The sequence below is a fragment of the Dama dama genome, chromosome 5 (assembly GCF_033118175.1).
Source record: "Dama dama isolate Ldn47 chromosome 5, ASM3311817v1, whole genome shotgun sequence".
Lineage (NCBI taxonomy): Eukaryota > Metazoa > Chordata > Mammalia > Artiodactyla > Cervidae > Dama > Dama dama.
Window position 1 is genome coordinate 102,499,183 of NC_083685.1, and position 27,320 is coordinate 102,526,502.

Sequence of the window (27,320 nt, forward strand, 5' to 3'; positions counted from 1 at the left end):
TGGTGAGATTCGGGCCATTTCTGGTTTTCTTCTTTGTTCTTAACTGTATTCATTTTAAATTTCTAGTTAAATGTTATAAAGAAAGCTTATGAAATGAAAGTGTGTATCTTCAGTGTTCGAGCTCATGAAGTGAAATTCCCAGTTTTCTCAGTCACCTCCCGGTCATCTGTGCCAACTTACCCAATCTACCCAAGTCAAAACAGAGCTTGTGGGTCACTATCAGAAACCTTGGAAGGGAGAAGGCCTTCCATCACAGATATTCAAAGACATGGGAGCATGAGGTGCCTGAAGGTGGCCTCATTCGACATCCTTGCTGCTCAGAGTGTGATCTGGGCTGGTGGCACCGGCATCTCTCAGGCTCTAAGTTGGAAATACAGCACCTCAGCCCCCACTCAGATCTGATTCTACAGGACTACAGGATTCCCAGGAGATTCACTAGCAGGTTCAAGTCTAGAAGCCCAGGACGAGCTCAGAGCTTGTCACCCCGAGCTGAATGCTGCAGTCACTGGCGAGGTTCTTTAAGACTATCCAGGCAAGATGGGTCCCACCACCAGCACAAGGAACCTGCATCTCTGGGTGAGCCCTGCACAGGCGATTCTAATATGTAGGTATTGATTCCCCAGAACAGCCAACATCTTCCAATACACCTCTAACATGATTTTGGGGATAAGCACTCATTTATAGAGTGCTGTCTACCGCTGGTCCCTGGGCTAAATGCTTTACACACATTGATCACCTCCTTTTAATCTCCACACAATCCTATAAGCTTGGAATCAGCATCTTCATCTCACAGACAAGGAAAAAGAACCTTAAGAGTTTAAGGAACCTGTCTGGCCTCACATAGTTGGTAACGGGCAGAGGGCAGGTTCAAAGCCAAGGTCTCTAATTTATGTTTACCCTGAATATTCACTGGGAAGACTGATGCTGAAGCTGAAGCTCCAATACTTTGGCCACCTGATGCAAAGAGCCAATTCATTGGAAAAGACCCTGATGCTGGAAAAGATTAAAGGCAAGAGGGGAAGGCGGTGGCAGAGGATGAGATGGTTGGATGGCATCATTGACTCAATGGACATGAATCTGAGCAAACTCTGGGAGATATTGAAGGACAGGGAAGCCTGGCTTGCTGCAGTCCCTGGGTTCACAAAGAGTCAGACACAACTGAGCCACTGAAGAAGAACAACATTGTAACATTGTTAATTCTCTGCTCTGCCTCTCACTAAAATGTGACCTTGGAGATCAAGAAGTATGTCCATCAATATATACACTGGATAATGCTGAATAGCAAGGTCATCATTAGCTCAAAGTACTGAGTAAAAGAAAATGTGTGAGTGAGACACAGCTTGGGACCCTGGAGCTGACAGCACTGTGACCCCACCTCCCTGGGGACAGCCATGGGGAGGAGTTGGTGCTGACTAATGTCTGACCTGAAAGCCTGGCCTCAGGTCATCATCATGCAGATGGTCCACCGACAATCCACCGGATCACACCTGCCCCCCAAAGGTTAGGGACCAGCACTGCTCATGCCAACATCTCATACATTACACTCAGTGTGTGCTGTGCTCCACACCCCACGTGGGTCATCAGAGACCAGAACAGGAGAAAGATGGTTTGGCTAAACAACACTGGAGTCCCTCCAGCCCACTTATAGGGTCTGTTTCAGCCACAAGGCCTAGCCTCTCCAGCTAGCAAATGTTTGCACAGGCTTCTAGAAGGTGTAAGATGCCCCTGGGAGCCTGGACAAAGGTGATCATTCTGGTTCCTTAGCACCAAACTACAACCCAGATCATCTACCCAACAGCAGCTTCACGACCCTCTTCCATTTGCTCCAACACACACCTCACACTCTCGCCCACAAAAACCCATGAGAGCTCAGTGAGTTACTCTGATGTTTATTTTAATGCATCTTAGTCCACACAGTTGGTATAAAATCAGAAAAAGCAAAGCAAAAAAGAGGGAAAAAACAAGGTCTGGAGTCTTGGCATCAGAAGGGCCCCGTATATACATCTACAGTTGGTGGCCAGTACGAGTCATTGCCAGACAGTCCTTGGAGGCAGAGGACAGTCTAGACTCCACTGCATCCTGGGATCCCACCGTCCCAGGGGGTCTAGAAGCTTGTCCGGATGCTCCGACCAAAAGGAAATGTGGGAGTGATAAAGGCAGTGCGTAGTTATGTATTATAGTAATAATAGCAGCCTAGCCAGGTACAAAAGCGGTTATAAACCATTTATATTACACAGAATTATTCAGGTCTCCGTTCGACTTTATGTTGTAAAATTGTTAATTGAATTTCCAGTGAGGCGTTTAGATGATTAGTGATCGTAAGGAATGGTAAATACATAGCACCACTTCGTAGGTTTGTTGTCACCGATTTCTAACCTAGATGCGTGACTGGGGATACCTCGCCCTCTCCAGGGCAAGGAATCCAAGGTCACAAGCCGTGATCCTCCGAGGGCTCCAGTTTGGGGGTTCTGTTGAGTGCAGGTAAGGCTGCATACAGAGGCATGGGCAGCACATGTCTGTGTCACACAGTGGGCCACCCACAGTTAAAGGCTTTGGGCCATTCAGGGTTTCTACCCACACTTTGGTTTTCTAAATGAGGTGGAGTGGGAGGGAGGTAACTTCTTTCAGATGAAGGGGAAGGGGCGTTGATGGGCTTACTTTCTTTCTGGGCAAAACAAACAAAAAAAAAAAGAAAAAAAAAAAAAAAACTGAGCTTGATTATATGGTTAGGATGTCAAGTTCCTTAGCTACTTTAAGGTTCAACCCAAGGCTGATGGTCAACACGTAAAGCAAACAATACTATGTACATATATGTAAAAAGTGTTATAAATAGGTTTTATAAACCGTCGATATTATATACATCTTCAATCAACACTAACCACCCCCCCCACCCCCCGCACTGCTTTCTGTTTGGTTTGGTTTGAGTTTGGGTTTTTTGGCTAGCTCGTTTTTTTGTTTGTTTTCCTGGCTTCTGGTTTGCTTCCTCCCTCCCCACGTGAGCTCAGAGCCTCGGCCGTCCCATCCCCGGGCCTCATTCACGCTTCCGCAAGATCACATAGATGACACCGCTGAGAAGCGCCAGGGGGAAGGCCACCCAGGCCAGGATGTAGGCAAAGCCGTAGGAGTTGTCCGAGGTGGAATGCCATTCCGGGTGCCGGACCGTGTAGATGGACGCCGCACTCATCACGCACAGACCTGGGAAGGAGAGGGACCAGTTAGGAGCAGGAGGGGTCACGGGGCAGGGACCCTGCGCCACCCCCAACCCAGACTCCCCAAGACCCCGGGCACCTCCCCCACCCACTCTGCTCTTCCCCCAGACTCCAGCTCACCTCACACTTGCACACACACACCACACACACACACACACACCAGGGCACCCCTCTCTCTTTCTTAGGGGGAAGGATGTAGGCTGCAGGCAAGCAAGTCCATCTCAGGCAGGAATCTGCCACCAGACCCAGAACTGCGAGGAGGAACAGGAAGGTACAGGAACCAGGAAACAGTCTCTCTGCATCCAGTCCGCCTGACCCAGGTCACGGGCCCCTCAGCCTCCCTCCTGCCTCATCTCCCTTAACTGTCACCCATGGCCAGTCAACACTAGGGCACCAGCGAGAATTCAGGTGGCAAGAGATGCCCGTCCATCTCTTTGCAAGGATGGCTGGCTGTGGAGCCCCTGGAAGCTGGGAAGCACTCCACAGACGGGTGGTAGCAGTCTCTGAAACCACGGAAAGCGACACTTTATCATTATCTGAGTGGGACTCACGCCAAGCGCACGGAAGAAGGCTGTGCTGACCCCCTTGGCATTATCACTACATCAGAGACAGAGCAACAACGCCCATGAGCACCACTAGGCAGACAGGAACACGTGGGGAGGAACAGGGTGGTGGGGGGAGGAACGCAAGAGGAAGGACACAGCCAAGAGAGGAGGCCATCACGGACAAGCTTCATGGCGCTGGGTCCCTTTCGACTCCCCGTGGTCCCCCAAGGTTGGTCTGTAGCCCAGATGAAGGCAAGAAGGTCTCAGATGGGCAGGCTGGTGAGGCCACCCCTGTTTCATTGACCATGCAGCCTCTGGGGTGGGAGGGACAAGAAAAACCTCCACCTGGGACCTCACGCAGCAGGCAAGTTCCAGCGTGACGGTCCCTGCCCACGAGGACGGTCAGCATCCCTGCGGGGAGGGGTCCAGTGAGGTCAGCGCCCCAGCCCCAGCAGCACAAAGGCCACTCTGTCCCCTCCTGAACACAGGGGCTTTGACAGGCTCTGAGTGACTCTATTATGAGTCCAGCAAGCATGTGGGATGCCTGTGGGTCCAGGGCCCCCTAGGCCGGACCACCTACATCTAACCTCACTGCTATTTGGGCTATTTCACTGGACACTGTGGCTCTGTCTGAACAAAGTGCAGAGGTGGGAATGTGTCACGTTCAGCGTCCCGATAAGACTGTCCTTCTACAAGTCTGAGAGAGGAGACTCCCACTGCATTGCCCCCCCGCCCCTTAAGAGAGCCACACAGCAGGCCTGGGACCCCAGGGGGGTCAGCTCCAGGACCTTCTACCTCCTGAAAGCCCAGGAGACGCAAAGACAGCTGAGTCCATAGGGATGTCATAGCTGGTGAACTGTCATGGAGGGGAACTGCAGTGTTGACCTGCTGGAGACACACTATCTTTGCCTTGAGGTCTATGGCTCACCTCAACAGTGTGCTAATTCATTGTCTGACCTCCTAATGAGGGCAGAGCTCTCAAAGGGGAGGCCTGACCAAGGGACAGGGAGGTTTAAACAGAGCATCTGAAGGATAGGACGGTGCCCACCCCCTTGGCAGGGCTTCCGGATGGGGCCCATATCCACCCAGCATGGAGAAATGCCATGACACCTGCGCAGAACAGTTGGTCCCAGAATTCCCCAGCAAAGGGAAAACACTCCATCTGTGACCTAGGGGGGAGAGAAACAGGACGCACAAGTGCAGTGACTGAGTCTATGGCTTAATTATACGACATCTGCCCTGGGAGAATCTCAGAAGTAAAGGAATTTGTGCTTCGCTTCAAGAAGCCGTAAGTTTACGCACTTGCAAAGCCAACAAGAAGAGACACACTTGTTAATTATTGTTGTCGGGAGACTGATGTTTTAGGGAATATATCATTAGGAGGCTGTCTGTGTGCAAAGCAACAGACATGCCCTGGAATACAGAGCAGGCAGTGCCATACACGAATCCTGAAAAGTCAAACACTTCCCCCGTAAGAGGACTGTGGCTCGCATTCTCAGCCACCAGTAGGTGGTGATACATTTATGAAGGTTCCCGTGGAATAGATAAGCCGCTGTCCCTCCTTCCACTCTCAGCCTCCGAGTGACTCCTGCAGCCTCACACATCACCCCCAGCCTTACTAGATGCCCATCTTGGCCCGGCCAGGATGACAGCTGGGATGAGTCACCCAGAACCAACGTTTCTAAACATGGTCTCCAACTTCAAACCACTCAGAACAGAAACGGCCCTGGGTTTTTATTCTAAATGCCCTTTTGTTGCTGTTCAGTAGCTAAGTTGTGTCTGACTCTTTGCGACCCCTTGGACTGTAGTCTGCCAGGCACCCCCGCCCGTGGGATTCTCCAGGCAAGAATACTGAAATGGGCTGCCATTTTCTCCTCCAGGGGATCTTCCCAACCTAGGGATCAAATCCACGTCTCCTGCATTGAAAGGCAGGTTCTTTATCATTGAGCCCCCTGGAAATCCCTTTTTAAAAGCACCCCCCTTTAAAAATAATGTGATTCTGATGTACAGCTAAGATTGAGAAGCACCAAAGAGGATGACAGGGTGCCTCTCAAAACGTCTCCAGGAAACAGCCAAACTGAGAAATATGTAATCAAGGAAAGATAGTTCTTACAGGTGAAACTCTCAGCTTATTATAAGTGGAGAAGGGATGATGCAGCAAGACAGGCAGTGCCAGGCAGAGACAGCTCCCAGGTCTGCAGCCAGCTGAAGAGCTCCACACACCTTTCACCTGCCTTCCCTGCACACTCACGTGCGTGTCTGGAGTCCACATAGCCAGGCCCTCCAACAGGAAGCTCCACAGAGACCCTCCAGCTGCACAGCCCCAGGGATGCTCAGCAGATTCTGGGGGCTTCTACTCAACAGGTTGCAGTGTTTGAAGAAGCACCTGCCCTGCCCTGAGTGGACCTTGCCTACGGTGGCCGACCTGCCTGTGGACCGCACCCCACGACTGTGGACCTATTTCCTACTTTCCTTCCTTCCTTGCTCCATTCTACTCTTCTTTTTGTTTACTGCTTGGCTGTTTTTGCTTTTCTGATTTTTTCCTTCATATTTAGGGGTAATTTCTCAGGCTATCACCAGCCTTTATCACCAAGAACCCTCCCCGAACTGTCTCCCTAGTTTGTTGCTGTTGTTGTTCACTCAGTCGTGTCCAATTCTTTGCAATCCCACGGACTACAGCATGCCAGGCTCCTCTGTTCTTCACTGTTTCCTGGAGTTTGCTCAAATTCATGTCCATTGAGTTGGTGATGTCATCCAACCATCTCATTCCCAGCATCAGGGTCTTTTCAAATGAGTCAGTTCTTCACATCAGGTGGCCAAAGTATTGGAGCTTCAGCTTCAGCATCAGTACTTCCAATGAACATTCAGGGTTGATTTCCTTTAGGATTGACTGGTTTGGTCTCCTTGCAGTCCAAGGGACTCTCAAGAGTCTTCACCAGCATCATAGTTCAGGAGCATCAATTCTTTGGCACTCAGCCTTCTTTATGGTCCAACTTTCACATCCATACATGACTACTGGAAAAGCCATAGCTTTGACTAGATGGACCTTGGCTGGCAAAGTAATGTCTTTGCCTTTTAATATGCTGTCTAGGTTTGTCATAGCTTTCCTTCCAATAAGCAAGCATCCTTTAATTGCATGACTGTAGTCACTGTCCGCAATCTCCCTAGTTACTGGATCCTTTCGATCATGAGAGGAGAAACACACAAGAGCAGGGTTGTCAGATGCTGAAAGTCACGAAATCTCTGAGGGAAGTCCCCACTGTCTTAGATCCCAACTAGAGTGGAAAGATGATTCAGCAAGTTCAAATGCAACATTCTAGAGAGCTGAAGTTTCTTAGACCAGCTCTCGGGTTCTTCTGCCCAGAGGGAACAAACACAGAACACTCTTAGATGTATAGAGTACAACTGCTATTCTGGATCAACATTTCTAATTCAGTAACTTCCTATTCACAGATGGACTGCTAAGCGGACAAACCAATAACTGAAAATGAAGTCTCATGAGAGATAAGAAGCTAGATTTGGAAGGGATAATGCAAGAACAAATCAAGTGCTTCTGAATTTAGAGGTTTTCGTGACAGAGTACTGAACAGCTTGGACTGAGTTCAGAGAAGAATCCAAATGGTGAAACAAATAGGAATGAGTAAATAAACTTTAGATTAGAAAAACTCAATGGCTAAGAGTGTTCAGGCTGCAAGGAAGTACTCAGCTCTGGACTCTAGTTTTGACTGAAAATGACCTTGCTAAAAAGACATTGTTAGAGAATTTTAATCTAAAATACCTCAGAGGAAAAAAGATAACATACTCCCTGCCTTGAGATGCCCCTTCAACAGTAGTAAGTTCACTCCATCTGATGTTTTCAGTCTGACTACTCATCAGTTCTGACACATAGACTCATTCATCACAGATGTTTGGGAACTTGGAGATCCAAAAGGATGTAGATTTGAACTCATCTTCCATGGTCAATCAGGTTCAATGAAAGATCACATAAAAAGCAGTTTCTGCCTTGGATGTTGTGTTCATTAAAAACTGAAGTGGATCCTGAATCTCTAAATATATTCATTCCATGCGGGATGGGAGGAAGTGGGGACATCCCAGTGTCCTTGCATGAGCTGCACTTTCATGTAGCCTCTCCTAGTCTCAGCTTATTTATCAGTAACATAACAAGAGTGTATAGAGCAAATATAAATATTTTATGAAACTTCTGCTTCCTAAGTCTGTGTCCCTTTTTCTTGAGGACACAGTCACTGATACAAAGGAGATGATCACCTCTGATAGCAAACAGTAAACAGGGAGCCAAAAAAGAAATCCCAGAATACATCCTAGTTCTCTGTTACTTCTGGAAATGGGGTGACTGATGGTCACTGCTCCTAACGTCCCCAGAAATGATTTCTCACGGCAGAATTAGTAATTTAATAGCACTGGCAACACCTGAGAAGCTTAGCTGGTATAATGAAACCTGTGCAACTAGCCAAGCTCTATTTGATTTTGAAATTCTAAACTGTGCACATTGACCTGCTGTATTTAGGGATTTGAGGAGAAGCAGTTTCCTAGTTTACTTCCTTTTTCCAGGAAAAGGGACTCTCTGTCTTCTAGAAAAGGGTCATCGACGTCCAACTTCAGGCTGTGTCTTGTCCTTTTTCCAGGAAAAGGGACTCTCTGTCTTCTAGCAAAGGGTCATCGACGTCCAACAGCCCTGCATAAGCCATGAGATCTGCCTGCCCGCCCATCCATCCATCTAGGACATGTGGGCTGTTTTCAACCCTCCAGTGACTGCTTGGGATCCAGCAACTAAACAAGAGATGCTACCTACTGCCCAATCCACGGTCAGAATTGAGAATACTTCACAGTCCCCAGATGTACTCCAGCACATACAGGGTTTGTGGGTTATTAGCCTGGACTACAGAATCCACCACATCCACCTCCTATGTCTCTCTGGTGCCCTGAGGACTCAGTCAGCTGGTCATCGATGGACAGAAGGATAAGAGGCAACAAAGCGAGAGAAGGGCCAGAATCCAGAGGCAAGAGTGGGAAGGCATCACATCTAAGGCTCTGCACACAGACCATGTGAATAACCTGTGTGAAGGGGGTTGCTCGAGGCAGTTTCGGGAGGGGGCAGAGCAGACCTTGGTGTCAGGGCCCCATGTCTGGAACTGACCATGCATTACATGTTACACAAAAGGAAGATGCCAGTAAACAAGAGCCCAGTGGACTCCAGGGGCTGGAGTAAAGGAGAGAAAGATTTGGCAGGTGGCTCCACCACCGCTTAGAGAAGGAGACATGTACCCTAGAGCAATCTGGGCAGTACATCCAGGCCATTACCACACTGGAGCAGGGTTGCTTCCCAGGGCACACAATGTGAGCTACAGAAATCCAGCCTCAAGACTGGCCTCTGCTCTATGGACACTCTCAACATTTACCTCCGAGGATGCACCCTAGACTGTAGCTCCGTCCCACGGTTAGGGACCCTCCTTCCAGAGCCCCTAAGTCCTATTTCCCATGCACCCCTTTCCATGGAGAGTTCCCAGATTCACACCCACACACACGCCTGCGCAGTATGAAATCCATCCAGGGGGCGGACTCACGCACATAAGTCATTCTGGAGCCACGCCCCCCTGACTGACCATCCTGCCTGCAGTCTTGGGGAGCCCAGCCCCCACGGGGACTTGTCCTCTCCAACTTACCAGCGAGGATCTGGAAGACCCCAGTGATGTAGAACCGGCCGCCCTTGGTGAGGGTGAAGAGCTGGCAGAAGAACAGGAACAGAGACAAAACGCTGAAGATGACGGACAGGATCATGGTGGCCTGGACAGACTGCAGCCATTCTAGGAGAGGAGAGACGGGGTTAGGAAAAGGCAGCCCTGGCCAGCCAGGGGGGCGGGGCTCTGCCATGGGGCGTGGCCTGGGCAGCAGAAAGCCACACCCACCCCCCAGGCAGGAACAGCTGCCCTCTTCTGAATGAAACTCAAGCTATTCATTTTCCCACTCTCAAAAGTCATTCTTTAGTTCATGCTTTCTTTTGGAGGAAAAAAAAAGAGGTATTAATACATGTTTGACTGTAGACATTTTAAGAAAAGGCTGTATGAAAATACTCAGTCCCACCACAAGGAGCTAAAATCAAGTTAAAATATATTAAATTTCCTTCCAGTCTTTTAGCCAAATGAGTTACTTACACAGATATGCCTGTGTTCAAGGGGCTCTGAACCCTGCCCTCTGCCTCCTCTCTCTCTCTGTCCTCAGGGGGTTTGAAGGGCTTCTTGGAGCCCCTGGATTCTGAGAATAGTTCCAAACTACCGTTCAAAATGTCAGCATCCCCCAAGGAGTCAGAGAGATCCTGGGGACGGCTGGGACAAAGAAAATGACATTGGAGCCAAGACTAATTTTGCAGAAAGTTGGAAGAAGATGCTGATGGGAAGAGTATGCTTTATTTAGCTATGAACCACTCACTCAGCTATACTGTGTCTGTTCCCAGCTCATCTCAGAGCAGTCAGCGCTCAGTCTGGTCATCAGATAGGAGCACAGATGACACTTCCTTATCTTAGCTGAACCACCAGCCTTAGATCAAATCTCCAAGTGTCCAACTGAAATTCAGGCAAGGAAGAGAACTCTGTAGTTCACCATCTACTACAAATGAGTGTCAATTCCAGAAGAAACCGACAAGAGGCAAAAACCTGGGTTTGGCATCAGAGACAGGAACCCGCCAGGTTCCCCCTGGAGACCTCCAGGGTCCTTGTCATCCTTCCTTCCTGCCTCCCTCCTTCCAAGTGCCAAAGAATCCTGGGGGTGGGTGCTGCTCTAAACAAGGAAGATCAGTTAGAGAAGACCCAGAGTCTGCTCCTCCACAGTCAGGAACAGACTAATGTGCAGTGGCTTAGAAAAATACATGCCTATGCTTAGCACAGTAGAAAAAAGTGTGAAATCTGGATGGCTTATCATCAGTACCTCACGAAGATGACCCTGGTTTGAGTTGCAAGTAGTTCATGGAAGAATTTTAAGGATGCTGATTAGGTGAACTGCGACTAGAGTTTCGTGGAAGATTGGAAAAATCTTTTGGAAGCATTTTAGAGTTGGAAGAAGCCTGTGGGATCAGCTAACTGAGGCCCTTTGTACTGAGAGAGATTTCCGGAGATGTTCAAATGAGCCCCATTGGCATGGCCAAGGTTGGGAGGCCCTTGGTTCTAGTCTGGTGTTCTTTCTACCTTGATGGACCATATGCTTTTTTTAATCTTTGCAATTTCTTTGTCAATTAAGGTTAGAAAAGGATATCTAATGGGCTGTGAGCCATCCTGACTTCATTTTTATATCTCTCATTGAACCACTCCACCCAGTATAGTTGGAGAAGGAAATGGCAACCAACTCCAATATCCTTGCCTGGAGAATTCCATGGACAGAGGAGCCTGATGGGCTACAGTCCATGGGGTCACAAAGAGTTGGACATAACTGAGTGACCTTCACTCTGAGCAACTATCACTCACTCACTCACACCCAGTGCAGTGGTTCTTCTGGAGGAGCAGTCTGCAACAAAGCTACTGCCACAATAATATTATCTTTTTAATATTTATTTTATTTATTTGGTTGCACTGGGATCTTCATTGCAGTATGTGGGATCTTCAGCTGCAGCACGTGGGATCTCGTTCCCTGTCCAAGGATCAAACCCAGGCATCCCGCATTGGGAGCATGGAGTCTTAGCCACTGGACCACCAGGGAAGTCTTTACGTTTTGAATAAAGCAATTATCCAGCAGTCTGGTAGGTGAAGCTGGAAACATAAAGAAATCTGAGCCACAAAAATAAATCTAGAACTAAGTACAGAACTAAAACAGAGATCATGGGGAATGTCCTTCAAGGCACACCCTTAGAAGGAGCACGGTTAGTACAGGCAACATCCTAGATTTCTTTCTCCAATTCTGCGATCTTTTACTTAGTCTCTACCTCCACTCTCATTAATAACAGAAACTTCTGCCAGGCCTCACATTTAGAGAACACTCAAAATCATACAAGTTAAAACTACATCAATAGGAAACGTCTCTTAAATTTAACAATGTCACTAAATTCTTCTCAAAACTTCTTTTACCAGGAACTTGAATTTTAATGCCAACCTCATTACAACTGAGTTGATTTTCCATAAGTTAGTTCTCTAATCAAATCAGAGTTAAGGAATCAAGGAAGTTTTTATTCAGTGGGCCTTGGCTAAAAATCTACTGTTTTGAGTTTTGGGAATACAAAGTTGAAGAAGAAAGTTTTCAACCTGAAGAACAATAAATAACACACATACATGATGAAAGTAGGATAAATTCAACTATATTATCAGTCACAGTAATGTAAATCATTATAAGATGTAGAATTCCATCCTGAATTATGTAATTCCTATCTAGAGTCTGATAAGAGAGATATACCTAAAACCAACAACAGCTAAAAGTTAAAACGTTTTTTAAAAGAGGCACCAGGCAAATATTAACAAAAAGATATAGTAATAATAGCATCAGACAACTGGAATTCAAACTGAAAAAGATGAAGATGGCCAAAGAGGGATATTTCATAGGGTATTTCATGGTATTTCCAGTTTATCATAAAGAAACAAAAGTCATAAACCTCTGTGCACAGTGTGACCTGGAAAAAATATAAAGCAACAAATGACTGAAGTATAAGATGAAACTGATACAGCTACAAGCACAGTGGGAGACTTCAGCATACCTCTCTCAGAATAGGTAAATCAAGTAGATCAAAAATATGATAAGATATACATTATTTTATGTCTCTATAGTGATTATGATAAAATCTTCAAACACACATAGGATAGTCTTACCAACTATGCAGTAGGCAACAACAAAAAAAACCTCAATAAATCTCAAAAGAAAGCACACAGGATGTAAATATAACTAAAGAAAAACAGAAAGTAGAAATTCAAAACAAACCAGCCAAAATAAATTTGGAAATGTTAAAAGACTATTCCAGATAATCCCTTGGATAAAGAAACCAAGATGAGAAGTAAACCTTTCTGCAGCAAGGAATTCTACTGACAGTATGTACCTTAAACCTACAGGCTGTGGCCCCAGCCAGGCTAGGCCATGTGCTCCATCAAAACAGGCCTGGGTACCCCCTGCTTAACTGGCTAACAAGAGGGACCAACTACCTCAGAGGACTGTAAGGATCAAATAAGAATGTTGATATAAAAGCTCTGTATAGTACAAATAACCCCATTAAAAGGCTGAGCTCAGGAGCAGAGTAAATTAGTCTATAGACTATGGTGGAGGGTGGGGAGGGGGTCCTTAGGGTATCTTTATCTGCGCCACACCAAGGAATAAGGTGGACAACTGTGTCCATGTAAGCCATTATAGGGTGCCAATCAGAATGCCACTTGAGAGCAGAGCCCATTTCAATACAATTCTGATACCAGTTCTTATGAGAGCTTCAGCACAGAGGTTGGCAAATTATCCGTGAAGGGTCAAACTATAAATAGTTTAGGCTTCTCAGGTCATATGGTTTCCATGGCAACTGCTAAAGTTTGCCATCTTAGCACAAAATCAGCCTCATTAAATATGTAAATGAGTGGGTGTGGCCTGTTCACCTTAACAAAATCTTATCTACACAATCAGGCAGTGGACCCAACTGGATCTGCTTGCCAACCCCTGTTGCTGTTGATCAGTTACTTAGTCATGTCCAACTTTGTGACCCCCTGCAGCACACCAAGCTTCCCTATTCTTCACTGTCTCCCAGAGTTTGCTCAAATTCATGTCCACTGAGTCAGTGATGCCATCCAACCATCTCACCCTCTGCTACCCTCTTCTCTTTCTGCCTTCAATCTTTCCCAGCATCAGGGTCTTTTCCAATGAGTCGGCTCTTTGCATCAGACGCCAACCTCTGCCATAGCCAAATATGTCCAGTGTACGGAAAGCAGTGATTAGAGTGGAGAGACCAGGATGCAGAGGAAAATGCTGTCCACTGCAGTCCTGTTTTATACAAAGTCAAATTAATGTGAGGCCAACAGGCCAGGTGGCGAATCTGAACTTCTACCCAAGCCCCAGGGCAGTGATACTCTATTCTCTCAAACTGCAAGTTCAGGGTCATTAGCAGAGCCCATGACCAGCACCCACGGTCATTCTCCAGGCCTTGCTCAGTGTCCGGCAACTATCTGTGGAATGCCCAGTGACAGCGTTTTAACCTCCAACGTTGGTGCCGAGCCCGGGAATTAAAAACCCCCGAATTCCTCGCAGACCTGCTGTTCTGATGAGCCTGTCAGGTAATACGTTGCTGACAGCTTTCTGACGTGGGCTAGGCTGTGGCGGCCAGCAGAGACCTGCTCCCCGCCACAGAAGGGAAAGCTGGAGATGCCCAATGACCAAAGGTCAGATTCCTACCGCTACAGCAGCTAAGCTACGAAGGAAATACATCTGCCCCCTCAGCTATATTCTTAGCCCAGGGCCAACAAGCCGGTAAGCGAAGGGCTCAGGGAGGCTGCAACCCTCTTCAATGCACCGGCCCCTCTGCGTCCTTCTGCCTCCTTTCCTCCCAGCCTAGAGCCCCACCCGAGTGCCTGCCCGCCCAACCTCAATTCCCACTCTGGCAATTCACAAAAGCTCTCTGACTCCATCAAGAGTGAAAGGAAGGGCAGTGGCAGTTGAGTCAGAGCATGAACTGGGGAAGCCAAGCCAGGAGGAAGAAGCCATTGGGGTGAATCACCACTGGGGGAGTGAGAGCCGCCCTTGTCCAGAATGCTGGGCCGTTTTCAAAGCAGCTGACCCACCCGCTAACCTCCTTACCCACTGTTGTTGTTGTTTTTTCTCTCAGTTGTGTCTGATTCTTTGCAACCCCATGGACTGTAGCCCTCTAGGCTTCTCTGTCCATGGGATTGTCCAGGCAAGAATACTGGAGCCAGTTGCCATTTCCTTCTCCAAGGGATCTGCCCGAGCCAGGGATCAAACCCACGTCTCCTGCGTTGGCAGATCGATTCTTTACCACTGACCTACCTGGCACCCTCCCCACTGACATCCCACAAATTGCCACTTTCCTTCCTTCTTGGGATGGATGTCATTCCAGAGGCTGCTGACTAGCGAGCAGCCTCCATCCTATCCAGGAGGACTTTGCTGTATGTTTGCTTTGCCCACTGGCAGGAGCCTGAGCAGGGACTGAGTGGTCCTTGCCCAGGGTTCCAGCTTCTTCCCATCCCACCCAGCTGGGAGCTCTGAAATTGGGCCCCAGGTTCACTTTCCCTGGGACCCACAAGGATGCAGCCAGAGGGGAAAGCCATATGGGGTCTTTCAGCCCACAGACCCTGGCCGGGAGCTCACAAGGATGAGGAAGACCATGGGGGAGGCTCTTTCAACTCAAATCCTGAGTGACATTTCAACTCCAGCTAAACCTCTGGCTGACGATGAGTGAACTCATGTTCCAGGCGCTCAGGCTGCACCTGACACTGTCACTCTTAACTGCCCTCCTGACCAAGAGGCACCCTCATGGGCAGAGGAATTTGTTCCAGCGTCTAATTTATAGGTGTGGTTTGACACCAATAGTCTTATTCCCACTAGTCTTCAGACTGGAACAGGGAATATAATACAGTCACTGAGGTTCCGAGGTTACTGAAAATGTCCAGCTATTTCAGGCTTCCTCCATTCCCTGGTTGGAAAACTCTAGTGATAGGAGGGTCAGGTTAGGCTGTGTGTCCCCCAAAATTGCTGTTGATTAAACAGAAAAATGGAGGGCTTCCCAGGTGGTGACATGGTAAAGAATCCACCTGCCAATGCAGGAGATGTGAGTTTGATCCTTGGGTTAGGAAGATCCCCTGAAGAAGGAAATGGCAACCCACTCCAGTATTATTGCCTGGGAAATCCCAAGGACAGAGGAGCCTGGTGGGCTATAGTCCATGGGGTCACAAGGAATCAGACAACTGAGCCACTCACACACACACACACACACACACACACACACACAGAAAAACAGAGGAAGTGGCTTCCATGGTCAAGTATATTAACGTCCCTCCTTGAACACTGCAATGTACAGTAAGGTACTCAAGGTTCTGAAAAGTCTTACCATTAAAAAGAATAGCCTGAGTAGATTTTAAATAGTCTTTTCCAAATTGATTGATCAGAGAACCCTTGTGTTGGTGTTGTCAAGAACACTTGAACATGTGGAGTCTGGCCACAGACAGTGACTTCAGAAAGGAAGAAAGGAGAAAGACATTTCAATTGCCCAGGGGAGGTAGGGGATGTACAGAGAAGAAGGGGATGCCTGGTGAAGGGAGGGGTTCAGGATCTTTGGGTTTAAAAGGTATTCTCCATATGCAAACAATCAGAGGCCTTCTGTCCAAAGCATCATGGAAATTAAGAGCCACCAGCCTACCAAGCTCAGTACACCATGCACTCTCCTCTCTCCCCACACCTACTGAAGTTCTACCCAATTTCCAAGGCCCAGCTCAAAGGCGATGTCCACTCAAGATCCCCCCATGTCACAATTATATCCTGAATGGGGAGAGGACTCAGGATGCATGGGACGTGATGGGCAACCACCCCAGGTCTTGCCTCCACAGTCACCCTATTAGGCCATGAGGGCACTTGCCCCAGGTAACTAGCTTGTGAGAGGCAGACCCCATGCAGAAAAGCAGGGACTCCTGGTGCCCATCCACTGGGGTGTTGAAAAGTTCAAAGTGTTGTTGGTCTCTCAGTTGTGTCCAACTCTTTGCAACCCCATGGACTGTAGCCCACCAGGTTCCACTGTCCATGGGATTTCCCAGGCAAGAATACTGGAGTGGGTAGCCATTCCCTTCTCCAGGGCATCTTCCTGACCCAGCGATTGAACCTGGGTCTCCTGCATTGCAGGCAGATTCTCAACTGTCTGAGCCACCAGGGAAGCCCAAGAAATTCAAAAGCATATTTGAAATCTAAGGAGTTAAATGATCCTTCAGCCTTTCTTTAGGCTTGGCATCCGCAGAGCCTGGCGGGGAGGAGAATTAATGGGGTGGCCACAGGAGAGAGCCCCCGCTCTCTGTGCATCTACCTGCCAGGCCAACCATAAGCCAGCAGCTGAGCGGCACCAGGAGGCCAACGCCTATGGTCCAGAGACAACACGTAACATAGGCGGGGATGGGGGGCAGAGGACTCTCACCAGCAACAGAAAGGTCACTGCAAGGAGGAAGCACCACCTGGAGAAGGGGAGACCCAGGAAGATAAAACCACAGCTTCCAGGGACACGACAGGGATTTAGACACCTTGAGGATGAGGTCCAACTCTCCAGGTATGAAAGAAGACAACCAGAAACCACTGAAAATTTAGGGGACTGACGTGGCCTCAGCTGAGTGATTTCTTTTTTTTTTTAAAGTTGTTTTATTTTCTTATTTGCTGTACCATACAAATAGCATGTGGGATCTTAGTTCCCTAACCAGGGATCAAACCCATGCTCCCTGCAATGGGTGCTCAGAGGCCCAACCACTGGACCGCCAGGGAAGTCCCACAGCTAAGTAATATCTTATCCCACAGCAGTTTGCCCCCTCCACATCATGGGGCCCTCCTCCCCAACCTTTCTGCCCGCTCCTTCCTGCCCCCATCACCCACCAGATGTCACAAGACTCACACTGGACCCCTTGCTCCTCCTGCCTCTCCTCTCATCAATTCCCCTGAAGACATTAAATATCCTCCTGCAGACACCGAAGACCCCAAATCTGAATGTCCATCCCAGACGTCTACCCTGAGCCACAGATTCCTAAATCCAAGTGCTTTGTTGACACTGTACCTTCTCAATGTATCAGCCAGAATGCGTTTTCAAAACACAAATCAAATCACAGCCCCCTTCTGCTCCAGACCCTTCCGTATGTCCAGCCTGGCTTTTTCAGCATCAGAGCCTGTCCTCTCCACCTGCAGCCTTGCACTCAGTCATGCCAGCCCAGCACTGGTGGACACACCAGACTCCTCCCTGCCTAAGGACCTGGCCCTTTCCAGTACCTCCTGGAATGTTCCTCTGGTGGTTCTTCATACAGCTGGTCCCTCCCATCTTTTAAGCCTCCGTCCACGTGACTCTGGCAGGAAGAGGCCTTCCGTGACCAGCTGCTTCCTCCCCAATGGCGACCTGCTATTCGTTGCTCTGCTCATCTCCTGCAGAGCACTGTCTACTGCCCACAGTGACTCATTAATTGTCTTTCCTCCATCTCCCCCGAGTAACTGTGAGCTCCATACACTGGGGCAGGGACTGGTATTTCTTGTTCAGCTCCATCAGCTCCGTTTCTGGAAGAGTGCCCAGTACCTAGCACACACTCAGTCTAGTTAAAGAATGGATGAATGGACCAATCTGTTAGCTCAATGAAATGAAAGGGAGTCTCTTGAAAGGTAGTGAGTTCCGCATCACTGGTAGGATGAACATATAATGCTCATTGCAGGGGGGTCTGAAGTGAGTGACATGGGGCAGGCAGATGGGTCTGATGACCTCTAGAGCCCCTGCTAGCGTCAGAATCTATGTGTGTGCTGAGGAGCGCATATCAGAAGGCTTCCTGCCAGGCATCCTTTTCTTGGGCACCAAAAACCAACATCCATGCCCTCAAGCCACCTCATGGCTAATCCCGACTTCTGAACTACAAAGGATGCTTTCTCAACACTGGTAAAATCCCGGGAAAGCAATTTACATTTTTTAAAAAGCAAAGACTGAGCATCCAGCACCAAATGGTGAGACACAGGTCTGCACAAGCCTCTGAATTTACTCCTAGGTGCTGGAATCTGATGAGAGACTCCAAGGGTTGAAACACCAGCATCAGGATGCCTCATCCCACCCCTGCACCTCCCTTGCCTGCCAGGACCTCCACATCTCGCAAGGGCGTGTAGAATCCAGAGCCATTGCTGGGGCAGAGCTTGTGGGTTAGCCCAAGGAACCACAAAGATGCTAAATTGCAAAACATAAGCCCCTAAGTGCAGAGGGCCTCCTGTGTTTTTAAAATTGTTGACCAAAAGCTGAGCCACAGATGAGGAAATGGTCTGATGTCCTTGCCGAAATGGCGATGCCACCAAACGGATAAACAAGATAAACCTGGCAATCACAGGAGATACAGTCCCAGCACACACAGAGTGCTCAAGTCAGCGAGGGGCTCCTGAGACTGGCCAGACTTATTGTTTTCTGACTTTCAATCCAAAGGACTGGTCTAAGGCTGCCCACAACCTACTGCTGGCCATGAGGTTGCTACTGCTGGAAATAGATAGGTGGGTTTCCACTCTGTAAGATTTCTGACATATTCTGCCTTATAAAGGCACAGGATTGTTACTCCAACTTGGAACAGAATAGCTGAGAAATGTATACAAGACAGAGCAGGTCTAAATGAACTCATGAAACTTAGAACCCCATCCACATGCCCCAGAGTCCTTCCTGGGATCTAGAAGACCCTGCAGGCTGGCTTGCTTCTCCATCCCCTGTGTTCTCTGCGCATCAACTTTGCCAGGCTCCTTCCCACCCCAGGGACCTTGTCCTTGGGAGTCCCACTGTCTGGAATCTGCCCACTGATGTCCCTGTGGCTGACTCCTTCCTGGTCATCCTCACGAGGTCACTGCTTCCCCACCCCAATCCCTCACATCACCGTGTTTTATTCTCTTCCTCCTTCCTATCACTGCCTCCTGATTACCCACATTTATTGACGGATCTACCAGTAAAGATCATTTATTTACTGATCTTTAGTAAAATGGAAGCTCTCATCCACTGTCACCCTAGGTGTCTGCAGTGGAATCTTCTGCAAGACAGGTGTTCGGTGAACAGTCCTGCATGAAAGGACACAGGAGAGAAGGGAGGAGACTGGGGAGAAAGGGGAGACAGGAGGACAGGGGGCATCCTGAGGTAGGAAGTCCATGATCACTGAAGTGAGAGAAGGCTGAAATTCCAAGATGAAGAGGAGAGGAGATGGGGTGAGGTTTAACAGGAGCAGATCATTCAGGTAGACATATGGACCTTAGCAAAGATGTTCACCTGAAGATGGAGACCAAAGGGACCTCTGAGAGGTTTTAAATTGAGAGTGATATGACAAGGTTTGTATTTTTAAATATCACCCTGGATTCAGTGTACAAAAGGAGGAACAATGAAGAAAGATCAGGAGTAAGGAGGCTGCTACAGTGGCCCTGGTGCGATGTGGGTGGGGATGACGAGTGACCAGTGGGACCAGGACAATTCTGAGGAGCAAGAAGAGACACATCCAAGGCAGACTCTGAGTGTGAAGCTCACTGGACAGTGAGACAGCATCCACTAAAATACTGGAAACTGTCAAAGGGGGAGACTGGGTGGAGGAGGACAGAGGCTGGCTGGTTTGGGGATGCCTCTGAGACATCCCAGCAGAACTGTCCAGTGGGTGGCTGGCCAGGCTGGTCTGGAGGTCAGAAGAGAGGACCAGACTGGGAGGAAACAAGGATTCAACAGACGTCATGAAATAGTAAAAGCTGTTAATGACTGGGGAAGTAAAGAGAAAGAGAAGGAAGTCGAAGGATCATCCGATTGCCAACACGGGTCACTGTGCGACTGAGAGGACCCAGGACACGGCAGAGATGGACTGTTTGCAGAATCCTAAAGTAATCTGGCTCCACTCTGAAACAGCATAGGACACACCAGAGCTATTGTCAGAGTATAACTGGGTATGGACCAGGGGTGGTCACAGCCTTGAAGTGTTTCACGCCAGGCTTACTGGGAGGTGCTTGCTATTAAATTTCTGTGAATTAAGAAGTCATGCATCCCGTGAAGTCAAATGACTCCATGCTCAGCCTCCCTTGACACTGGGTGTGGCTCTGTGACTGACTTCCAGGAAAAGACAAAAACAGAAGTGTGTGGTCTATCTGAAGATGTTTCATTAAAAGGGAGGGGGACACATTCTTCTCTTCCTCCTTTCTCTATTCTGTGGCTTGAAGAAGAGATGAAATGGCTGGCGCTGTAGCAGCTGTCTGCTCCATAAGGATTAGACAAAGAAATGAGGTAGAAAGTGCCTAGGGCTCTGACAGTTTCTTGGAATTACCATATCTATGTTAGGCTGCCTATTTCCATACTTATTTTGAAAGAGAGAGAAATAAGCTATCTTATTTAAGTCACTACCATTTAAAGATGTTTTGTTTTATGGGGTCAATCTTAATCCCAACCAGAATGCTAGCTGATTGATCTAATGCATCCCCCCATTGCCTTTCCCCTAGCTTTAGGTCATGTCATTGCCTCAACAGGGAATTGCCTCCTCCTTGCCTGTGTTTATGTAAATCCTGCCCATCCTTTGGAGGATGGATCAAATCCCACCTCCCACAGGAGACCTGCCTTCCACTTCCTCCCCTGAATTCTGGCTCTGCCTGCCTGCCCCGACTCCTCAGGCATCTGGCCTGTGCTGTCTTCATCCCCCCGCAGTGATCTCCTGACTCCTCACAGAGCTCAGGACCATCAAGGCCAAAGTCCAGAGTCTACAAGTCCTTGTAGGCCCTGGGTCAAGAGGCACTCAAAACAAGGTCATGATAAATATTCCCTCACTGGCCTCCTTCACCTCTGCCTGCAGCCAGGATCAGGATAGAGCCAGGGATTTATATTTTAAATGTATGTAAGTGCATTTAGATAATTGAAAAGCAGACAAAGTTGAGGGCATTTAGTAAGAAATCTAAAACCAACTCTAATACAAAGAGGGAGTTCAAGGAAAATCTAATATGTCTCCTTCCAGCTATGTAACACAGATGTTTGACTGTCATGCAGTCAATGTGGTAACGAGCACCATTCATATAAGAGAAAAAAAAGAAGAATGAAGCCCTGCAGAGGTGCAGGGTTCCAGCACCACTCCCACAAACACATGCCCCTTCAAAAAAAAAATAGCAAGTCATGTAAACCAACGTATTTTCACATAACAAACTTGCTGACATATTCTTCACAAACAAGTATCAACAACAAATTACTTTCAATGACTTAAATAAAAGGTATGTTTGAAACATTCTAAGAGCAAATACAAACCAAGGTGACTGGTTTATGACTAACAGGGTTCATCTGTAAAAGCAGTCTAATTTTTTTCTTAATTATGCTTTTTTTTCGCCTCTTCTGTGGCACAGAAATGGTTAAACCCAATCCAAAAGGCAAAGGAGGCCTAATGGCTTCAAATCCATCAGAGCTTAGGCTGTAACACAAGCTGACCCATTAGAAGAACAGAGATACTGAGATACTGACCACCGGGGAAGCTGAAATGGGAACATCTTACTTAGAAGTTCAAGTGCAAACAAACACAGCTTGTCCAGAACTCCTCAAAAATGCCCTTCCTGGGAGAGACGAGAATGTAGGGGAGAAGCAGGATCTTGGAACTCCCCGCCCCAGGAAAGCAACAACGTGGATTTGGATAAAGACCCGAGATGAAACACTCCAAGGTCACTGTCAGCAAATCCAAGAAGATGAAGTTGAACACAGAGAGCCAGCTGAGCAATGGGAAGTTCCCAATTGAAACGACACTGGTGCCTCTTTGGTAGCTGCTGGGGGGACGGTACAGTAGCCATTCCTAACCTACCGTGGCCGATGCAGAAGGCAGGCCAGCAGTATACGAACATCGCTGCCCTGCTGCAGGACAATTTAGATCCCTGCTCCTCTGCCAACTCATCCCTCTTGAAACCCAGCCGGCTTGGAACATGCCTGTCAAAACTGCCCCTTCCGGGCCTGTGAGTGTAGAATCCGCTGCCAACTCCACATGGCCACACACCACTTGGGGGAGGTGTGAGTGGGTACCCAGGGTCTCAGGGAAAGCCAGCCCTTGTGGGCGGAGTCACCATGCATGGCCACCAGGTGTCAGTAGGGAGCAGAGCACCTCCCATCCTCAACCTTTCAGGGAACTTCAGCCAGACCTTGCCCAGGAGACACCGGATGCTGCGGCTTTCGGGCCAAGCAGTGCTCCAGCCACATGCTCAGAGGGTTTCAGTTACTTGGCTACCAACTCACCACGCAGCCTCTAGGCTGGTTTTAATTCAATATCCTTCACAGACTCAGAGAAAAGAATTAAGGACTGCTCCCTTCCACGAGGACTGGGGTCTCTCTTTTCTTGCCCCCAGGAAAGCAGACTCATAAAACAGTGTTTTCTACCGCTTGGCTATCCTCCTTGAGTAGTTGTAGCAGTTTCTCTTTTTGCTGAGGTTAGAGATGTTTGGTTGGTGATGCTTCAGGGACAATTTGGGTACACAGCCCAGAGAAGGAAAGTCCAGCAGTGAAACTGGACTGTGAGAAGCCAGAACCAATGGCCACTGCCCCACCTGCTTGGTTCAACTGCATATGACATGATTTCTCTCACTGGCTATAGCATCTTCCACAGAAATATTTGATCAAGGGGCAGCTGTGGCCACACTGAAACCTCATGTCCAGGCTGAGGACACATCCTTTGGACCATGAGACTGTGAAGAGCCTGGCCCACTGTTTTCTCAACACCAGGCACTGTGGCCCCTGCCAGGGTCCACACTGCCACCAGACACTTCCCAGCCAGCAAAAAGACTGCATCACATTTGTCACTGCCTCTCTACATTCACAGACCCCAGGTCCCTGCTGAGCCCTCCTTCCCTCTGGATACTGCAAGGATCTAAGACTGTGCTTCCGCTGCCAAATAATCCCTTTAACCTGAACCCAAGAAAGCCCTGTTTCCAACATCTCACAAGCAAAGATGCTGAGGACAGAGTAAAAATACCCCGGGGCTCAGCTTGGGGGTGTGCAAACAGTGTCAATGCCCCAGCCTGCAACAAGGAATCACTCTACAGCTCTGATGGCTAAATGGGATCGCTGAGGCCCGGGACCCAGAGAGGAAGTCCTGTAACTGGAGACCAAAAGGGGCCCATCAATCCCTGGGACAGCCCCTCCATCACTGCACCAGGAAGACCCAGGACACTCCTGGATATTCCACCACCAAACTAAACTTGCTTGTTGGATCAAAACTCGCAGCAGAATCTGCCTGAGATTTTGCATCATCATTGCTTATCTGCATCCATATTTCTTCACTCACTAAAAGAATTACACTAAGTGATGAGCAGAACAGGCGGGCAGGTCTAGGGCTTCCCTCCACACAGAGAGAATGAACAATTCCCTGAGATCTCAGCTTAGCCAGTGAAGCTACCGCCCCTCTCCTTTCATCTTGGCTTCCCAGCCCCTGGCCACATCTCACCCCAGCCCAGCAACACCGCTCTAGCTTTTGCGTCTTCCAAGAACAAGTGCTTCTAAGTCTGGAGAGAGAGGCATGTCACCGACAGACCAGGACAAGTTTGTGGAACAAAAAAACCATCCTCACCATTTGCTGATGACGAGAAACAGTGCTGGACACCGCCCATCGAGGAGGTGCTACAGTTTTGCCAGAGGTCAGTCGCGTGTCCATTGCCCACCATCCATTGCTAGAAAGAACAGATGCATTAAGTCAGAGGAGGCAGTGAGGAGTGACAGAGAGAGGGAGGGAGAAGACCAAGGCAAGGCAAAGAGCAGCCTCATCCACTGTCCAACCAGAGCCCACGGTGCTAGAGAAAGGGGAGAGGTGGTGCTCTGACCCAAACCTTTTGTCCAGGGGAGGGCCAGGGCTTTGCAAGTATAAAGCACTTTGTAAGTGGAAAAGAACCTCACAGATATGAATTGCTCTGTGCCAAGGTGTGTACAGCAGTAGAAGGAGCCATGGACTTAAGCCAGGACAACTGCATCTAAGCTGTCTCTCCTCCCCTGATCTCCTGAATGCCAGTCCCCATGCCATGAACTCATTTCCTTATTGGTACTTCCTGTCAACCTACAGTTAAGATGTTGGGAAGATGCTGGTAAGTGATGAATCAACGCATCAGTCCCCAAAATAATTATTTTTCAACCTTTGAACCAAGCAAGAACATCATACCTGGGACTTGTATATTAAGAAGTTAAGACCACAGCTGCATGACTGCCCAAGTCTGGGCTCATTTATAAGAAAATAAGTTTAAAACCTACTGAGCTGGATGTTTGCTGATTTTGTAATGCAAGTTATCCCAATGATCTGTTTGTACTGGGGAAGGCTTTTTTCTAAGAAGGTGCCCTGTCCACAACACAAAACAGACCTGGGACCATGAACCATTAAGGAAAATCTAATTTTAACTTGCCGGTTTCAAGTCCTAAAGGCCGTTTTATGAACTAAGTCACCCATCTGATGGATGCCATTTGGAGAAAAAACAGACCTTTCTAAATTCTCCACTTCCTTCCTCAAGGACAACCACCACTGCCCTCCCTCCCCCGCCCCATCAAGAAAAATGCTAAACAAGCTTATCCCATGAAGTGGGTAGGGGGGACCCTGGATCTGCACTGACTTTCTTTAGTTTAAAGAGAGGCCTGCGTGCTGATCTAGCCCAGCGCTTGCTTGCTTCCTCCCCTCCCCTAAATCCGCTCTAATTTTCTCAAAAACTACTGAAAAGGCGCGGATTGCCAGAAGCTGCAAAAGGCCCGAGGATGTCTGAGGCTCGCGGTCTGCAAACTTGAGGGGGCGCGGCGGGAATCGTGGTCCAGAGGCCAAACTCGGGGTGAGCTCCGGGCGCCCGGCCCCGCGCGCGCACTGCCCGGCCGGACACTCACGCTGACGATGGTGGACACGAACAGCAGCACCAGCACGGCCACGTGGAGGACGATGATCCCCAGCAGCAGGAGCAGCATTCTGGCGGCGGGTTCTGCTCAGCGGAGTTTCCGTCTGGTCTGACAGGAGACACAGCCGAATTGGACGTGAGGTCGGGCGAACTGGCCCGAGCGGGCGAGCGAGGGAGGGAGGGAAGAAGGGAGGGGAGGAGGGAGGAGAGGAGGGAGGGTCCTGCGCTCGGAATGCCCGGGCCTGGCTCGCCGCCCGCCCACCCCGCCCCGCGGCCGCCGAGAGAGGGCAGCAGTCGACCGCAGCATCCCCGCCCCGCAGTCCGCCGGGCCGAACATCTTTTGCTTTTGGAACAAAACAAGCGGTACGCACGACGCACGTCGAAGTCTCCCCGGGAGGGGAGGTTTTTCCAGAGTGCCAAGCAGAGGCTGCAGCGCGCCTCCACCCACCCGGGCGCTCCGGGGACGGCCCAGCTTGTGGAAGGGGGGCAGATAAGGGAGAGCAAGCGCTCTCCCGGTGGAGTGGAGGTGGGGGCGAGGGGCAGGGGCCTAGGTCTCTGCGACAGGCCCAGGGATACCAGCGGCGTGCTGGGAGGGAGAGCGCGCGGCGGGGAGCCGGGTCCCCAGACCCCAGAGCGCTCCGCATTTCGTTAGGCTCCGAGTTTCCACCCAAGTTTGGCCCGCGCCGGGGAGCCGCCCCGACCCCAGCACCGCTTGGCAAAGACACCCGCGGCCCCGGAAAGAAGGCGCAAAGCCGAGGGAAGAGGAAAGAACCGCCCGGGAGAATTGCTGGGGCCGGCGCCTCCTGCCCTCCCCGGGCGCTGGTCCGGCCGATGCGCTCAGGGGCCTGGCTGGAGGGGAGCAAGTGTCCGTGCGAAGGATAGGCGGAGGTAACGGGGTGAGCCCCCCAGAAATAAGTGCAGCCGCACGGAGCCGGCAGGACCTCCTCTATCCGCCGCGGTGCGGTCCTCACCCCACACCTCACATCCCGCGTCTGATCTGCGGGAGGATCCGCACGTTTGCGAAGACGGAGCTGCGTTTAGGGAACTGCTGAAGGACAGAGTCTTGGGCTAGAAACAACGATTCAATAACTTAAGTGTTTAAAGTACCCAGTCGCAGGCCCCTCCGTCCTCTCCTTCAGCAACACTTAAAAAAAAAAAAACCTGGAACGTGCAGAGGAAATAAGCAGGGTTTTCTGACGTCTCCCAGAAGGTTTAAATTAAATCCAGTGACTCCTCATGCCGAGGAGGCGGGAGGAAGTGGGGGGAGACAAGAGAAATAAGAACGGGTATGTAGCTAGAAATTGGGGGGGGGGGGGGGGGGGGGCGGGGACCCTGTACCCTGAAGATGTCCACCGCAGGGACTGCTTTGCCAGCGAGTCTCCGAGTAGGCGACTCTCCAGCGAGACGAAAAGTCCTCCGCCCCTGCCCCACATCCAGACATCAGCACCCGCGCCCCCGGCGATTCACAGAGCCGCAGGCTCTCCATACCAGACCCTTACAAGCCCCGCAGGAACGACGCCAGACAGGCGGTGTTCTGCCAGCGATCGGGGAAGGCGCCAGCCCGAAGCCCCCTTGCTCCGCGCGTTCTGGCGCCGTCGATGGAAGATGCCCACATTCCTCCTCCGTCTCCTCCACTCTCCCGGCCAAAGCACTTACGGCCCAAAGGATAGCTGTCCCCGATCCTCAGAGATCCTCAGAGCTGCCTCGGGCACACACTCCGTGCGTCCGCTCAGCGGCTGGCGTCCGCAAAGACAGCTGCGCTGCGGGGCTACGCGCGCCAAGCGAGGGGCAAGAGGGAGGCTCCCGGCGTTCCCCTTTAACGGGAACAACGCCCTGTCTGCGTCGCTGCAGTAGGGTGTGTCCCTGGGTCAGCGTGTGCAGGGGGGCGGGACTCGGGGAGGGGAGAGGGCAGCGGGGAGAGAGGGAGGGCAGGAGACAGCCTGGGCCTTACGCTGCGCCCCGGGAGAAAGTCGATGACGGCAAAACTGCTGGGACTTATCCTGGAAACTAGCAGACCGCGCAGCTTTCTCACCTCCGTTTCCCCTGACTTCGCTGACTTTACCGA

The 27,320-nt window shown here is 49.7% G+C and overlaps 1 protein-coding gene across 2 annotated transcripts; it reads right to left on the reverse strand.

Annotated features, from left to right (window-relative positions):
* Positions 1 to 1,873: 1,873 nt before the first annotated feature.
* Positions 1,874 to 27,071, reverse strand: PMP22 (peripheral myelin protein 22). 2 transcript variants are annotated; one of them, XM_061143522.1, is made up of 5 exons: positions 26,912 to 27,071; positions 25,248 to 25,364; positions 23,962 to 24,061; positions 9,436 to 9,576; positions 1,874 to 3,195 (listed from the first exon to the last, which is right to left on the reverse strand). In XM_061143522.1, exons 2-5 carry the CDS (start codon positions 25,323 to 25,325, stop codon positions 3,032 to 3,034), a joined length of 483 nt encoding a protein of 160 aa, XP_060999505.1. In that variant the 5' UTR covers positions 25,326 to 25,364; positions 26,912 to 27,071; the 3' UTR covers positions 1,874 to 3,031. The 2 variants fall into 2 exon arrangements, with proteins under 2 accessions (XP_060999505.1, XP_060999506.1); XM_061143523.1 differs by having other exon boundaries at positions 25,248 to 25,359; positions 26,912 to 27,067.
* Positions 27,072 to 27,320: the final 249 nt, after the last annotated feature.

Coding starts and splice junctions, on each gene's coding strand:
- PMP22 (XM_061143522.1), bottom strand. CDS start 25,325: ATGCTGCTCCTGCTGCTGGGGATCATCGTCCTCCACGTGGCCGTGCTG. Junction 24,062..25,247: donor TCGTGTCCACCATCGTCAGC/GTGAGTGTCCGG, acceptor TGTTCTTTCTAG/CAATGGATGGTGGGCAATGG. Junction 3,196..9,435: donor GGTCTTCCAGATCCTCGCTG/GTAAGTTGGAGA, acceptor TCTCCTTCCCAG/GTCTGTGCGTGATGAGTGCG.